The sequence below is a fragment of the Peromyscus eremicus genome, chromosome 23 (assembly GCF_949786415.1).
Source record: "Peromyscus eremicus chromosome 23, PerEre_H2_v1, whole genome shotgun sequence".
NCBI lineage: Eukaryota > Metazoa > Chordata > Mammalia > Rodentia > Cricetidae > Peromyscus > Peromyscus eremicus.
The window spans coordinates 35,800,992-35,818,189 of NC_081438.1; the positions used below are offsets into that span (position 1 = coordinate 35,800,992).

At 36.0% G+C, this 17,198-nt stretch overlaps 1 protein-coding gene across 1 annotated transcript; it reads left to right on the forward strand.

Annotated features, from left to right (window-relative positions):
• Positions 1-13,572: 13,572 nt before the first annotated feature.
• LOC131898678 (zinc finger protein 431-like) lies at positions 13,573-15,460 on the forward strand. The gene is made up of 2 exons (XM_059249898.1): positions 13,573-13,743; positions 15,088-15,460. Exons 1-2 carry the CDS (start codon positions 13,635-13,637, stop codon positions 15,369-15,371), a joined length of 393 nt encoding a protein of 130 aa, XP_059105881.1. The 5' UTR covers positions 13,573-13,634; the 3' UTR covers positions 15,372-15,460.
• The last annotated feature ends 1,738 nt before the right edge of the window (positions 15,461-17,198 follow it).

Sequence of the window (17,198 nt, forward strand, 5' to 3'; positions counted from 1 at the left end):
AGACTTCAAACTAAAATCAATCAAAAGAGATCAAGAAGGGCATTACATACTCATAACAGGAAAGATCCACCAAGATGAAGTCTCAATTCTGAACATTTATGCCCCAAACACAAGGGCACCCACATATGTAAAAGAAACATTACTAAAATAAAATATTTTTAAAAAAGTAACTTCTTGTAACCAACCATCCTAAATAATGACAATTATTCAATACCCAATTGAAAGACCAAAAAGAACTGCCCTCCGCACCTCTTGGGAATGTGGGAGTTGTTTTCTTAAATTACTTCCTGCCGTTTGTGGGCAAAGGCATCTTTAAGGGATCCTGAAAAGAAAAAATTTGGATTAATGTTCTGTCCTGGGAGAGATAGCTGTATCATTTGATGTCCAGTCTCTGCATATGGAAAAGTGCAGGGCTTATCTCAAGTCCTCACTAGAATAGTCTGTGAGTCTGAATCATTTCAGCTAGCCATCTCAAAATTGTCCTGAGCAGTTTGTAGTCCAAAGCTGATCTTTGGGTGATATTTGTCAGATTAGTCATATTATTATTGCCCATGTGGATTTGTTGTTGTAGGGCTCCAACATCCTTTTGGATACTTCAAATTTGCTGTTATTTGTGGTCATGATTCCCAGCAGAAAACTGATAGAGACTCCAACACAAAAACATGTATAGGTGGCTAAATAAAGCCTTTTTTTCTAGAATTAGTTAGTACTCTATATGACTATTAATATAATAACAAATTTTAAAATATATATTAATCTTATAAATTTTGATATAAAATTCGTAACTTAAGAAAAGTCTTAAAGAATGAAAATAGAAACAAAGAATTGAGATTACTGTCAATAGAACAGTCCCTTAATTTTGGTTTTCTTCTGTCCCATATCAGATGGCTCTTCTGACATGATACAGAGATTTTGCATTTTCTTTAACAAGCATGCTTGGGTTTAGAAAAGGATAGAACCATTCTACAACTCCAAAGCCAGCTTTAATTTTTAATTGAACTCAGACTACATGAAGACCATTTGTGTTAAATGTTTGTAGAGAAGAGCAGAAACAAACATTTGGGAAGACTTATGAAATTTTGTATGTGATATGCCAATACACCTATTTACTCTTTTTCTTGGAAAATTTTTTTCTTAATGATTTGTCCTTTTTATTCAGATGTCTCATTTGTCCAGTCTTCTTCAGATTCATTAGCTTCATTCTCCTGAAAGACAAAAACAAAAACCCTTCCCCATCCTTAACTTTGGGTAGGTTCCCTTTTGGCAAGTTATATCTGATTAAATGTAAAGCATTTGCTAGTGGTATAAGTTAATTTTAAATTGGATGGTCAAGTTGGTTGATAAACTATCACCTCTTCTAACTAAGAGCTCTCCCTTGTTCAAATCAAACCTTTATCAATTTTGGTGGTATCCACAGCTTTTCTCCTTTCGTATAAACAAAAGCAAAACATCATCTCAATGTAACACATATCCTCGTTTCCATTTTGAGGTCAGTACATCCTTAAAGTATATAGGCTGATTTAATTCTGTAGTTTTTTCTATTATCCAATGTCTATCCACAGCTGTTGTTCCTTTCTCATTAGCATTGAGAAAATTTTAAGTTAATAGAGCATTATGCAATCTATTTCTGAGTTTTTTGTTATCCCTTTCTGTTTATTTAGCATATCCTTTAGATTTCTATTTGACATTTCTATAACAGTTTGGCCCATAGGATTATGTGGTATACCTGTAATATGCTTTATATTGTAATAGGCAAAAAACTGTTTCATTTTATCAGAGAACACTGTCAGTGTTAATTTGTATATGTATACCCATGATGGCCATAACTTCTAGCAAATGCATGATTACAAAATCAGCCTTCTCAGAACTCAGAGTAGTTGCCCATTGAAATCCTGAATAAGTATCAATGGTATGGTGTACATATTTCAATTTTCCAAATTCTGCAAAGTGAAACACATCCCTCTGCCAGATTTTATTCCTATGAGTACCCTTTGGGTTACATCCTGCTGGTAGTGGAGGCTGAATGTAAGAAGAACAAGTAGGACATTTCCTTATAATTTCTTTGGCTTGTTGCCAGGTTATGGAAAAATCCGTTTTTAAACCCTTACTATTGACATAATTTTTTAATGAAATTCTGAGTCCTCCAGCATATTTCCTATGAATTCTTTATTAATCTTATCATTACCTTGTGCTAGAGGGCTCAGAAGACCCCTATGGGATTGGATGTGAGTTATATATACGGGATGCTTCCTATTCCTGGTTATATCTTGTAACTGAATAAGTTACAAAATTAATTCTGATTCATCAAGGATAAATTCTGCAGTGTCAATATGTAACAACACTTTTTCAGCATACTGAGAGTCAGTAACTATGTTGAGAGGTTCTGAGAAATCCATTAATATCAACAGAATAGCATATAATTCAGATTTTTGAACCAAATTGTAAGGACTTTGTATTATTTACTAAAATTTTGTTTTGTAACCTGCCTTTGTTTTTTTTTTTTGCACTTGTATAAAATGTATAGGCCTCAGATATGGGTGTTTCTCATACAATGCAAGGCAGAATCCAATCAGCTCTCCTTATATGTTGAATTCTGTCACTTTTGGGATATTTACTGTTAATCTCTCCCAAATAATTACTGCAAGCTCATTGCCAAGGTTCACTTTCTGCCTATAATTTGTCAGTGTCCTCCTTAGTAAAAAGTACTACAATTCTGCCGGGTCTATTTATGCTAATTGATGAAGTCTCAATTTTCCTTTTAAAATCAAATCAGAGATCTTTTTCACATAAGATTTTAATTTTTTACTGTATTTATTTGGTAGAAATATACATTCCAATATAATATCTTCCCACTGCATTAAAATTTCTGCAGGACAATGCTTAGAGGGTAAAATAACCAAAATGCAATTAAGCTTTGGATCCACATGATCCACATGTGTATCCTGTACTTTCTTTCCATTAAGGCCAATTCTCTCTCAACTTCAGCTGATAATTCTCTTGTACTATTTAAGTCCTTGTCACCTTCTAAGGTTTTGAACAAATTGTTCAGTTCATCGTTTTTTTCCCCCAGCAACAGTCCATAGACTGGAAATGTCTCTGAATATTCTTTGAAAGTCATTAAGAGTCCATAATCAATTTCTCCCAATTTCCATCATTTGGAGTAATTTTTTGTAGACCTATTTTATATCCTAAATAATTAATAGAATCTTCTCTTTGTATTTTTTCAGGAGCAATTTGTAATCCCCAACAAGGCAAAATTTTCTTTATTTTTTCAAACATACTTTCTAGGTTATCTGCATTTGAATTAGCTAGTAAAATAGCATCCATGTAAGGATAAATGATAGATTTAGGAAACTGTTTATGTATTACTTCCAATGGCTGTTGTACAAAATATTGGCACAGTGTTGTGCTATTTAACATTCCCTGTGGGAGAACCCTCCATTGATATCTCTTAACTGGTTTAGAATTATTATAAGTAGGTACCATGAAGGCAAATATTTCTCTGTCTTTTTCTTGTAAATGTATTGAGAAGAAAGTCTTTTAAATTGATAACTATAAGAGGCCATCCTTTAGGTAACAAAGTAGGTAATGGAATTCCAGATTGTAGAGAGCCCATTAACTGAATTTCTTTGTTAATTGCCCTTAGGTCTGTTATGACTCACCATTTACCAGATTTCTTTTAAATAACAAATACAGGAGAATTCCAAGGGCTGGTTGATTCTTCAATATGCTGAGCATTTAACTGCTCTTGTACCAGCTCTTCTAAAGTCTGCAGTTGCTCTGTTGTTAAAGGCCTTTGCTGAACCCATACAGGCTTGTCTGTGAATCATTTTAAAGGTTGAGCTTTTGGTGTCTTTGGAAGATCATCAGTTGTTGTGCCCTATTCTTGTACAATCTGGATGGCCGTTGACTGTTCTTTATAATAATAGCTCCTAATATTTCTCTCAGAAACATGTGTTAGTTTATGGTTTGTCTCTGATTTTGGAGGGATGTTAATCTGAGTATTCCATTGTTGTAATTGATCATGGCCCGATAAATCCGTAGCTACATTAGCCACATATGGCTTTAATTTTCCCCCTGTCCTTCTGGCCCTATACATTCGACACATCTTGAACTCTGTTTCACTTGAGATAATGTTCCAATCCCTAAACTGAACATTTACCTCTTGAAGAGACCAATTTGGATGCTAAAATTCTGGTGCAATTATTGTTACATCCACACATGTATCTACCAGACCTTCCAAGAGAATGTCATTTATTCGTAATTTTAATTTTAATCTTTGTTCATTTATAGAAGTTTACCAAAAAATTTGCTTTATGGTTTCTCCTGAATTTCCTGTTCTCTGTGTTACAGTTGTTCTATCACCCTGAGCAGTATGTTTTTTTTTTTTACAATAGGCATTTGTTTATTTAATTGCTCTGAGAAGGGGTTTCTTATATGATGGCAGAAAAGGACTGAACTGAATTTCCCATGTAGGCCTGCATGAGTCTCTCTGGGAGTTTCTCGAGGGCAGACCAAAGGATTACCTTGTCTGTCCCTTGTTGATCTACATTCATTGGTCCAATGTTTACCTTTACCATACCTTCTTTATATTCCAGAAAGGAGTGGCATTCTGTTGCCATTGTTCTTTGAATAAACATTGTTTCTAGGAATGCCCTGTTTACAGTTCCTTTTCAGGTGACCTTGTTTACCATAGTCAGTATTATTTTTCCTCAAAGCTTTTGATATCACCTCTCCTATCCAAATATTATCATGGTCATGAGACTCAATATTAATTGTGTTCCTGATCCAATTCTCTAATGTTGTTGATCTGGCATTTAATGGCCTGATCACCCTCTGGCATGCTGCATTAGCATTCTCAAAAGCCAAAGATTCAATTATTATCTCTGTAGCTTCTGAATTTGGTATAAATCTATTTACTGCTAAAGACAGAGTTTGTAAGAAATCTGTGAAGACTTCTCTCGGACCTTATATAACTTTTGTAAATGATTCAATTTTCTTACCTGCTTCCTCAATTCTGTCCCATGCATTCATGGCTGCCATGTGGTATGGTATTAGGGTTTGGTTATTATATAAACATTGTCTTTGTATATCAGCATAATCACTTCTCTAAGAAGCTGATCCTGGGAAATTTCCATACCTCTAGTCCTACATCATTGTTCTATAGTTTTAGCCTCCTCTTTAAACCATGTTCACCACAGTAATGTGGACTGGCCTCTAGGACATCTGTAATTAATTCTTTTCAATCCTGAGGGATAATTCAGTGACAAGTTGACCATGAGTCCAGTTATTTTGTACACACACCCTTGAGCATTTGGCAGTTCCCGTAATGTTCCTGGGTAGATTAAAGTTTACTGTCTGGTAACCTGAGGCTGTTTCTCTGTAATTTTATAATTCAACTTTGAGATACATTTACCTTTAAACTTTTCTGTCTGGGCCTGAGTTTCTCAATAATTCATTTTAACATGTTTTTCTAAAGCTTTTATCTTGGTACTTAAATTGACCAAACTTTTGTTTGCTAAAATAAAAATTATCCAACAAATGATGTTCATAATTGTTGTTACATCCAACCTGTCAACATTAATTATCTTCTCATTTAAATCTTCCATTTTTAGACTGCCTAATATGTTATCAGAGACCAAATTCCTTCCATTGTAAAAATGTTTTTCATTTTTTCCTTTTAACTAATTTCTCCCTTTAAGATATGTTAATTGACTTACCCAGTCTGTTGACTGCGTAGAACTGCACAAGTCCCAGGGAATATCAAAGCAGCTACCTAGTGTTGTAGTAGTCCAAGGTGGGAATCCAGAGAGAGCCCACCACCCACCAGGAGAGAAAAATTCAAAAAGAATCCAGCCATGTACTCTGACCTGAGCCATGAAACTGGGCCTTAGCCAGGTGCCCTACAAGTCCACAAGCAGCTTTTTAATAAATTCTTGCCACATTGGAGCACCAATTGTAGATGAATTTCTAAATGGTCATATTAATAGAAAACATGGAGCCAGATATAGGGGTGAAAACCTGAGAAAGATCAGAGGAATAGAAACAGCCACATGTTAACCTCTCCTCATCAACTCCACAGCTTCCAGAAGGCAAGATACTTTCTGTCTACCCATGCCTATATGCCTTGCTCTTCTGTCATCTGGTTTGTTCTCTCTGTCCAGCTATATCACTTCCTCTTCTTGCCTAGCTCTGTCACTTCCTGTCTGTCTGTATAGACTTCTAGAACTCTGTGGTTAACTAGTATTGTAATGTAAGGCATGTGCCACCATGCCTGGCTCTTTTCCCAGTGTGGCCTTGAACTCATAGAGATCTAGACAGATATCCTCCTCCCAAGTGATAGGATTAAGGCGTGTGTAGCATGAATCTTAAAAGTTCTTATTAATAAAATCAAACCTGAGCCAGGTATTGGGGTGAACTGGAAGATCAGAGAACTAGAACAAGCCACAGCTAACTCACCTTGCCGAATCCCCAGCTGGTCTTGTTTCCTCAGACTGGAGGCCTCTGAGTCCTCATCCAGAATGTGTCTCAGCTGAACTGCTGCTAGAAGCCTGAAAGCTTAACCAGCCAAATGCTTAACCAGGCCAAATGCTTCTAGTTTCTGGTCCTCAGGCCTTATATACCTTTCTGCTTTCTACCACCACTCCCTGGGATTAAAGGCTCACTTTCTGGGATTAAAGGCATGATGAGTCACCATGCCTGTTTGTATCCATGAACACATGGATTTCTGCTTCTGGAATGCTAGGACTAAAGGTGTGTGCTACCACTGCCTATCCTTTATGTTTAATATTGTGGCTGCTCTGTCTCTGACCCCAGATAAGTTTATTAGCATGCACAATATTTGGGGGAATACAGTACCACAGGCGTGTGCTAACATTTCATAACTATTGTGTACTTATAATGTCTAGCTTTTCCCTCTGATTTCCAGGCAAGCTTTATTTATTAGAGCACAAATAAAATATCACCACATCATCATACTGATTTCAAAATTGGCTGTATAAGTTTGTATACCCACCAACAGTGGATGAGTGTTCTGCTTGCTCCACATCCTCTCCAAAATAAGCTGTCTTCAATGTTTTTGATCTTAGCCATTCTGAAAGGTGTAAGATGGTATCTCAGAGTCATTTTGATTTGCATTTCCATGATGACTAAGGATGTTGAGCAATTCCTTAAATGTCTTTCAGTCACTTGAGAGCCATCTGTTGAGAATTCTGTGTTTAGCCCTATAGCTCATTTAATTGGATTGTTTAATGTCTAGTTTCTTTAATTCTTTATATTTTGGAGATATCCCTCTGTCAGATGTGTGGTTGGTGAAGATCTTTTCCCATTCTGTAGGCTGTTGTTTTGTCTTATACTGTGTTCTTTATCTTACAGAAGCTTCTCAGTTTCAGGAGGTCCCATTTATCAATTGTTTCAGTGTCTGTGCTACTGGTGTTATATTGAGGAAGGAGTCTCTGTGGCAATGTGTTCTAGACTACTTCCTACTTTTTCTTCTATCAGATTCAGTGTAACTGGTTTTATATTGAGGTCTTTGATCCACTTGCACTTGAGTTTTGTGCATGGTGATAGATATGGATCTATTTGCAATCTTCTACATGTTGAACCCAGTTATGTCAGCACCATTTATTGAAGATGATTTCTTTTTTCCATTGCACAGTTTTGGCTTCTTTGTCAAAAATGAGGTATTCATAGTCCTGTGGGTTAATGTTAGGGTGTTCAATTTGATTCCATTGGTCCACATGTTGGTTTTTATGCCAATACCAACTTGTTTTTATTACTGTAGCTCTATAGTAGTGCTTGAGGTCAGGTATGGTGGTGCCTCCAGAGGTGACTTTATTATATAGGATTCTTTTAGCTATCCCGGTTTTTTTGTTTTTTCATATGAAGTTGAGAATTGTTCTTTCTAGGTCTGTGAAGTATTGTGTTGGAATTATTGGGGATTGCATTAAATCTGTAGATTGCTTTTGATAGGATTGTCATTTTTACTCTGTTAATCTTACCTATCCAAAAGCATAGGATATCTCTCCATTTTCTGATATCTTCAATTTTTTTCTTCAGATACTTAACATTCATGTCATACAAGTCTTTCACTTGTTTAATCAGAGTTACCACACAGTATTTTATATTATTTGTCATTATTGTCAAGAGTGACATTTCCCTGAATTCTTTCTCAGCCCATTTATCATTTATATATAGGAGGGCTACTGATTTTTTTAAGTTAATCTTGTATCCTGCCACATTACTAAAGGTGTTTATTGCCTGTAGGAGTTCCCTAGTAGAGTTTTTGGAGTCACTTATGTTTACTATTATATCATCTGCAAATAGAGAATGTTTGACTTTTTCCTTTCCAATTTGTATCTTTGATCTCCTTTTGTTGTCTTATTGCTCTAGCTAGAACTTCAAGTACTACATTGAATTAATATGGGAGAATGGACAGCCTTGTCTTGTTCCTGATTTTAGTGGAATCGCTTTGAGTTTCTCTCCATTTAATTTAATGTTGGCTATTGGCTTGCTCTAAATTGCCTTTACTATGTGTAGGTATGTTCCTTGTATTCCTGATCTCTCTAGTGCCTTTATCCTTAAGGGGTGTTGGATTTTTTGAAAGGCCATTTCAGCATCTAACGAAATGCTCTTGTGGTTTTTTTTTTTTTACTTTTAGCTTGTTTATATGGTTTATTGCATTAACAGATTTTCATATGTTGAACCATCCTTGCATCTCTGGGATGAAGCCTACTTGCTCATGGTGGATTTTTTTCATGTGTTCTTTGATTTACTTTGCCAATAGTTTATTGAGTATTTTTACATCAATGTTCATGAGGGAGATTGGTCTGTAATTCCCTTTCTTTTTTGTATGTTTGTGTGTTTGGGTATCAGGGTAACTGAAGTCTCATAAAAGGATTTGGTAATGTTCCTTCTGTTTCTATTGTGTGTACAAATTTGAAGAGCATTGGTATTAGCTCTTCATTGAAAATCTAGTAGAATTCTTTGCTGGGCTTTTTTTTTTGATTAAGAGATTTCTAATGATGGTTTCTATTACCTTAGGTGTTATTGGTCTATTTAAATTGATTATCTGGTCTTGATTTATCTTTGGTATGTGGTACCTGTCCAGAAAATTGTCCATTTATTTTAGATTTTCCGATTTTGTGGAGTACAGGTTTTTGAAGTATGACCTGATGAGTCTCTGGATTTCCTCATTGTCTGTTGTTATATCTCCCTTTTTATTTTGATTTTGTTAATTGGGATGCTATCTCTCTGCCTTTTGGTTAGTTTGGATAGGGGCTTGTCTATCTTGTTGATTTTCTTGAAGAATCCAACTCTTTGTTTCATTGATTCTTTGTATGGTTCTCTTTGTTTCTATTTCACTGATTTCAGCTCTCAATTTGATTATTTCCTGGCATCTATTCCTCCTGGGTGAGTTATTTTCTTTTTGTTCTGGAGCTTTTAAGTGTGCTGTTAAGTCACTAGTGTAAGATTTCTCCAACTTCTTTATGTAGGCAGTTAGTGCTATAAAATTTCCTCTTAGCACTGCTTTCATAGTGTCCCATAAGTTTGAATATGTAGTACATTAATTTCATTGAATTCTAGGAAGTCTGTAATTTATTTCTTTATGTCTTCCTTGCCTGTTTGGTGATTCAGGTGAACATTATTCAGTTTTCATGTGATTGTTGGCTTTCTGTAATTTTGTTGTTGAAATCTAACTTTAATCCATGGTGGTCTGAAAAAATACAGGAGGTTATTCCAATTTTTTGGTATCTTTTGAGATTTGCTTTGTAAGTGATTATGTGACAATTTCAGAGAAGATTCAATATGGTGCTGAGTAGAAGGTATATTCTTTTGTGTTAGGGTGGAATGTTCTGTAGATATCTATTAAGTCCATTTGAGTTATAACATCTGTTAGATCCCTTATTTCTTTGTTAAGTTTCTGTCTGGCAGATCTGTCCATTGGTGAGAGTGGGGTGTTGAAGTCTCCCACAATTAATGTGTGGGCTTTGCTGTGTGGTTTAAGCTTTAGTAATGTTTCTTTTACATATGTGTTTGCCCTTGTATTTGGGGCATAAATGTCCAGAATTGAGACTTTATCTTGGTGGACTTTCCTGTGATGAATATGTAATGTCCTTCCCAATCTCTTTTGATTGATTTTAGTTTGAAGACTATTTTGTTAGATATTAGGATAGCTACACCAGATTGCTTGTGAAGTCCATTTTATTGGAAAGTATTTCCCCAGCCTTTTATTCTGAGGTATTGTTTGTCTTTTGTAGATGAATTTTTAAGAGGTCTTATTAAATAAAATACATGGAGCCAAATATAAGGGTGAAAGCCTTAGAGATGAGGTAATAGGGATAGCCACCAACTAATCTTACCTCACCATGCAACAGCTTCCAAAGTGAGCTACTTCCTGTTTACCTGCACCTTTGTTGCCTTGTTGTTCTGGTCTGTCATGTGCTCTTAGGCCATCTGATTCAATTTTTTGTCACTGCCTGTGTGTACAGACTTCCAGGTCTCTATGGTTGGTACTGCGATTTAAGGCATGTGTTACCAGGCTTGGCTTTGTTCTCTAGTATGGCCTTGAACACAAAGAGATCCTGCTTGCCAAGTGATTAGCTTAAGGGTGTGTGCTACCACTGCCTGACTTTGTGCCTGACTTTAAAATGGCTTTCTATTTCTCTGGTCTCCAGGCATACTTTACTTATTAACATACAAATAAAATATTACCACATTTCAGCAGAAATAATATATCACCACATTTCCTCTTTTTTGTCTAATAAAAACAAAAAGTTGTAACTACTGAGAAAAACTATATACAATAAATACAATAACTATATACAATATATAAGCACTAAATACATCAACAACGTCTAGTGCATTTCCATTTGACAAATTCAAAGAAAATATTCCATTATCTATTCTATTTTGGTGAGTCTAAAATGTACCGAATTAACTGTCTATCCTACCTTGTATTGCACACAGAAAACTATCTTATGATGTCTATCAAATTTCTTGACTTTACACCTCTTAGTGAGTTTCTTTTCTGAAATTCTTCACAAAGAAAACTATAACTATATCTATCTAATCCTCAACTCCCTCAGAAACCCGAGAAGGAAATAATATCATATAGGAAAACAGGAAATGCAAACAAGTGACTTCCAAAAATGTGAGTTGACAGAAACAGCCAGCTGCCTGGACAATCACCCGAGGTTTCCCGGCAATCTTGGGGCACCATCTTCAGTCTATAGGCTTAGCATATCTGACAGACTCATTTGTGAAGTAGGATGTACACAAAGTCTACAGCTCAACCCTACATTCAATGTGAATATTTCATGTACCAGATACACTTGAATTCCACCAATTCTGGAAATTGCTGGTGGTTTTGGAATTCAGCTTCCCATTCTTCTCAGCTTGTGGGAAGCCTCATCTTCTTTATTAAATGCTAGTTTACCATTGAGAGGTGAGACGCTGTCAACCAAGTTACTCTTTCAAGAATAACTATTTCAGCTACTGTTCCACTGCACACCAGAAGCCATCAGTCCATTGCCTGTACAGATGCCTTCAACGAAATGGGCACTGTTCCTTTTCCAGATTGCAAAGTCAGTATGGTGATATTTTATTTGTACTGAAATGTGATTTTAATTGTATGTTAATAAATAAAGTTGCCTGGGGGTCAGAGCTATTAGAGCCATAGCAAAGGCTGGGGGGTAGTGGCACATGCCTTTAATCCCAGAACTTGGTAGGCAGAGCTAGGTAGATCTCTGTGTGTTCAAGTATACAGCCAACAGACAGTGACGAGGCAGTCATGTGGTTGGTTTTACAACCAATGGGAAGGCAGAACAGAAAGTCTATATAAAGACAAACAGACAGGAAGTAGGTCTCTTTCAGAGAGGTCTCTTGGCTGAAGAGGCTAGCTGCAGCAGGCAGGTAAGACTCTTAGCTCTGGTCTCTTGGCTTTCTCTTTGCATTGGTTCTGTGTTTCTTATTTAATAAGATGGTTGGTTACATCTATAAGTCAGTTTAGCCATGGTGCCGCAGTGTCCTGGCCTCAGAGGATACCTGTTGCCAAAGCTGCAACCACACTTGTCAAGGATTTGTAGTCCTTTGTTTTGTGTCCTGTTTTTCCATTTGGGATAGCATACTGTCAGCAGTCAATGCAAGTACACTTTGTTGCTTGGTGGCTAACTTTTGCCACAATAAAAGTTAATTCTATATGCATTTTCTTCAATGTCCATATCTTCTCTGAAGCAGAGTGGTGCTGCCAGTAGCTGACATGTCTCATAGTCATAAATAAGAAAAAAAACTATACTATTAAAACATTTTAAACAGCACATTCTGTAGCTCTGTGAAGGGTTTGAAGACCAGTCTATCTAAAATGTATGTCTACTTGACCTTGAAAACATACCTAATATGATTACAACTTTGATTGTGATGTCTAACTACTAACTTTCATTTCTGCAGGGAACCATGACCATGCCTAACAGCAACTCTTAAATCCTCAAAAGGATGATGAGATCCCAAATGATGGTTCCACATGGACTATGATAAAGCCATTAGGGTGATTAACACTACTGAAAGATCTGCTTTGGACTACAAACTGCTCTGGATAATTTCAAGATGGCTAGCTGAGATGATCCAGATTCACAGACAACTTGAACAAGGACTTGAGACAAAGCCCTGCATTTTTGCATTATACAGAGACTGGACAACAAATGATACAGCTACCTCTCCCAGGACTTGACAATTAACCCAAAATTTTTCTTTTCAGGATCCCTTAAAGATGCCTTTGCTCCCAGAAAGCAGGATGTAATTTTAAGAAAATAATGTCAACATTCCCAAGAGGTGGGGTGGGTGGTTTTTGGTCATTCAATGGCTTATGGATAGTCATTGTTTAGGACAAGTTGTTATGGTTAATGGGAAAAAAGGATAAAAAGGAGATTAGATTCAGGGTTCTTGTTTAAAAAAGAGAAAAGAAAAAAGGGGATGTAGATAAGTGGTAGATTATTGAATCTACTCTGAAAAAAGATATATAGAAATGATAGAATAAAGGGTAGATTATTGAATCTACTCTGAAAAAAAGAGAAGATATAGATATGATATAGATAAAAAGATAGATTATTGAATCTACTTTGAAAAGACAACTTCTAGTTTTATAAATTTTACATTAGACTGGACTTTTGTATATTGCATACAAGTTTTGGACTCACAAAAATACAATAAGTAATGAAAAATATTGTCTGGGGGCTTCAGGCTTGGCTTGAGGATCTGGTGCCAGTGGTTTTGTGTGCTGTGAGTTCTGCTTCAGGGAGCTGAGCAGAGACTATGGGAAAACTGGAAAACCATGCTATGGGAGAATGCTTGGTGGTGTTGTAAACTAGGAGAAGAGGAACACTGCAGAGATGATCTTCAGATGCACTGGAGGCTTGGAGAAGGAAGAGGGGAAGATGCCTCAAGTGATCTACTCCACTGATAGGAGCAACATTTTAAATCAGGTGTGGGGTAAGAGACAATGTGGTAGATCTGCAGACATCCTAGCTGGTCTTCTGGAAAAAGTGAATACAGTGACATATAACAATGTGCATGTCAACATCACTCATGAAGAATGGGCACTTTTGAATCCTGCACAGAGGAATCTCTACAAAGATGTGATGCTGGAGACCTATATGAACCTCACTGCTATAGGGTACAATTGGGAAGATGTTGAATTTGAAGAACATTGTCAAAGTTCTCAAAAACATGGAAGGAATGAAAGAAGCCATACTACAGAGAAATCATATGGATATATTGAGTGTGGTAAAGCCTTTGTATGTCATAGTCATCCTCAAAGGCATGAAAAAACACATACTGGAGAAAAATCCTATGAATATAATCAATGTGGTAAAACCATTGCACAACACAGTAATCTTCAAAGTCATGAAACTACATACATCATTAAAAAACCTTATGGATGTAATCAAAGTGGCAAAGCCTTTGCTCATTGGAAAGTAATTCTATTGCATAGAAGAAAAGATTCTGGAGAGAAACCCTATGAATGTAATCAATGTGGTAAAGCCTTTACAAAGCCCAGTCATCTTCAAGTACATAAAAGAACACATACTGGAGAGAAACCCTATGAATGTAAGCAGTGTGGTAAAGCTTTTTCATGTTACAGGATTCTTCATATGCATAAAAGAACACATACTGGAGAGAAACCCTATGAATATAATCAGTGTGGTAAAGCCTTTGCTCAAAACAGTTCTCTTCAAAGGCATGAAAGAACACATACTGGAGAGAAACCTTATGAATGTAATCAATGTGGTAAAGCCTTTGCTCAACATAGTGCTCTTCAATTGCATGAAAGAACACATACAAGAGAGAAACCCTTTGAATGTAAGCAATGTGATAAAGCCTTTGCACAGCACAATTATCTTCAATTGCATGAAAAAACACATACGGGAGAGAAACCTTATGAATGTAAACAATGTGGTAAAGCCTTTGTACAGCCCAGTCATCTTCAAGTACATAAAAGAACACATACTGGAGAGAAACCGTATGAATGTAAACAATGTGGTAAAACCTTTGCACAGTCTGGTTCTCTTCAAGTACATAAAAGAACACATACTGGAGAGAAACCCTATGAATGTAAGCAGTGTGGTAAAGCTTTTTCATGTTACAGGATTCTTCATATGCATAAAAGAACACATACCGGAGAGAAACCCTATGAATTTAATCAGTGTGGTAAAGCCTTTGCTCAAAACAGTGTTCTTCAAAGGCATGAAAGAACACATACTGGAGAGAAACCTTATGAGTGTAATCAATGTGGTAAAGCCTTTGCTCAACATAGTGCTCTTCAATTGCATGAAAGAACACATACAGGAGAGAAACCCTTTGAATGTAAGCAATGTGATAAAGCCTTTGTACAGCCCAGTCATCTTCAAGTACATAAAAGAACACATACTGGAGAGAAACCGTATGAATGTAAACAATGTGGTAAAACCTTTGCACAGTCTGGTTCTCTTCAAGTACATAAAAGAACACATGCTGAACAGAAACCCTATGAGTGTAATCAGTGTGGTAAAGCCTTTGCTCAACAAAGTGCTCTTCAACTACATGTAAGAACACATACAGGGGAGAAACCTTATGAATGTAAAGAATGTGGTAAAGCCTTTGTACAGCCCAGTCATCTTCAAGTACATAAAAAAACACATACTGGAGAGAAATCCTATGAATGTAATCAGTGTGGTAAAGCCTTTGCTCAAAACAGTGCTCTTCAAGTGCATGAAAGAACGCATACTGGAGAGAAACCCTATGAATGTAAACAATGTGGTAAAGCCTTTGCACAGCCCAGTCATCTTCAAGTACATAAAAGAAAACATACTGGAGAGAAACCCTATGAATGTAATTAATGTGATAAAGCCTTTGCACAGCCCCAAAATCTTTATGTACATGAAATAATACATACAGCAGAGGTACTCTGTGAATGTAATCAGTGTGGGAAAGCTTTTGCTCATCACAATGCAACTGAAAGAACACATATGGGAGAAAAACCTTATGAATGTAAACAATATGGTAAAGCCTTTGAATGTCATAGTGATCTTCAAAGGTATAAAAGAACACATACTGGAGAGAAACCCTATGAATGTAATCAGTGTGATAAAGCCTTTGCTCAAAACAGTGCTCTTCAAAGGCATGAAAGAACACATACTGGAGAGAAACCCTGTGAATGTAATCATTGTGGTAAAGCCTTTGCATATCACTATACTCAATTGCATGAAAGATCATATACTGCAGAGAAACCCTATGAATGTAATCATTAGGAAAAAGCCTTTGCACAACACTGTCATTTTCGAAGGATGAAATTGCATGTACTGGAGAAATCTAATGAATGTAATCAGTGTTCTATAAACCTTTGCTTGTCACTCTCATCTTCAAAGGCATAAAAAACACATACTGGAATGAAACCATTCAGTGTAGTAAGTGTGGTAAAGCCATTGTTCATCACATTGCCCTCCAATTTCAGGAAAGTACACATAATTGACAGAAACCCTATGAATGTAAACAATGTGGTAAAGCCTTTTCACAGTCCAGTCATCTCAAGTATATTAAAGAACACATCCTAGAGAGAAACCCTATTAATATAATCAATGCTGTAATGCCTAGTCAAAACACAGAGCAACCCTATAACTGTAAAACTTAGTGTGTAATTAGTTTCTTAAAGCCTTTGAATGTAACATTAGACTTTGAGGATCAGAAAAAAAAACTCATACCAAAGGAAATCTGAATATATGTGAATTGTTATCATCTTCATCCAACATATTTACATTCAGTTACACAAAATTAATTATTTTGGAAAAAATCTAAACTGTGTCAAAACTCTGTTCAAGCATTGTAATATCTCTTTTTACTTTGTTTATACATGTCAACTAATATGGATAAAAGGCCTATAAATTTAAATGATATTGTAACCCTTTTAATTTTGTACTTCTCTTCAAATACATGAGATAACAAATTCTGGGGTAAAATTTCATAGATGTGTATCATTGCCTTTTCTGTTGCTTTGATAATAGATCACATCTAAGTGAACATAGAAAAAGTTTTAATTTGTCCCTTCTTTCCAGAGCAATACATGAACCTCATAAAAGTGGCATGGAAACAAGTGTCAGACATGGCAGCCAAAGAAGACAGCTAAAAATTTACATTCTTGTCCTGCAGCAGAAAGAGTAAGTTGGAAATAATGTGCAGATGTAAATGCTCAGGCCAACCCTCAAGAATGATTTCTTCCAGCAGGGTACCATTTTCTAAATCTTCTCAAATGATATTACAGACTGAAAATGATAGATTACTCCGACTTCAAGCCTACAAACATGTTTTGTGTTACATGGACCAATTCATGATGGAGAAAAACTCTGTAATCTTTTAGATGCCTCAAAACCCATGTTACCATAATTAAAATAGAAAAACATTCATGATTGAAAAAAAAATATTGTCTGAATCTGTCAAATGTTAATGGACTAGATATTGTTAATATAATTCTTGATTCTATATATAGTATATACTTATTGTATATACATTTCTTATGCTAGTTATAACTTTAAAAATTTTTAAATACAAAAGGGGAAATGTGGTTGACATATTGTGCACCCAAATAAACTTATCTGGGGTCAGAGAACAGAATAGCCACCAGATAGACATAGAAGCCAGGCATGGTGGCACACACCTTTAATCTCAGCACT

Excerpts from the sequence above, each read along its gene's own strand:
- LOC131898678 (XM_059249898.1), top strand. The coding sequence starts at position 13,635 with ATGCTGGAGACCTATATGAACCTCACTGCTATAGGGTACAATTGGGAA. Across the intron at positions 13,744-15,087 it reads TGGAAGGAATGAAAGAAGCC|ATACAGGGGAGAAACCTTAT; the intron begins ATACTACAGAGA and ends ATGTAAGAACAC.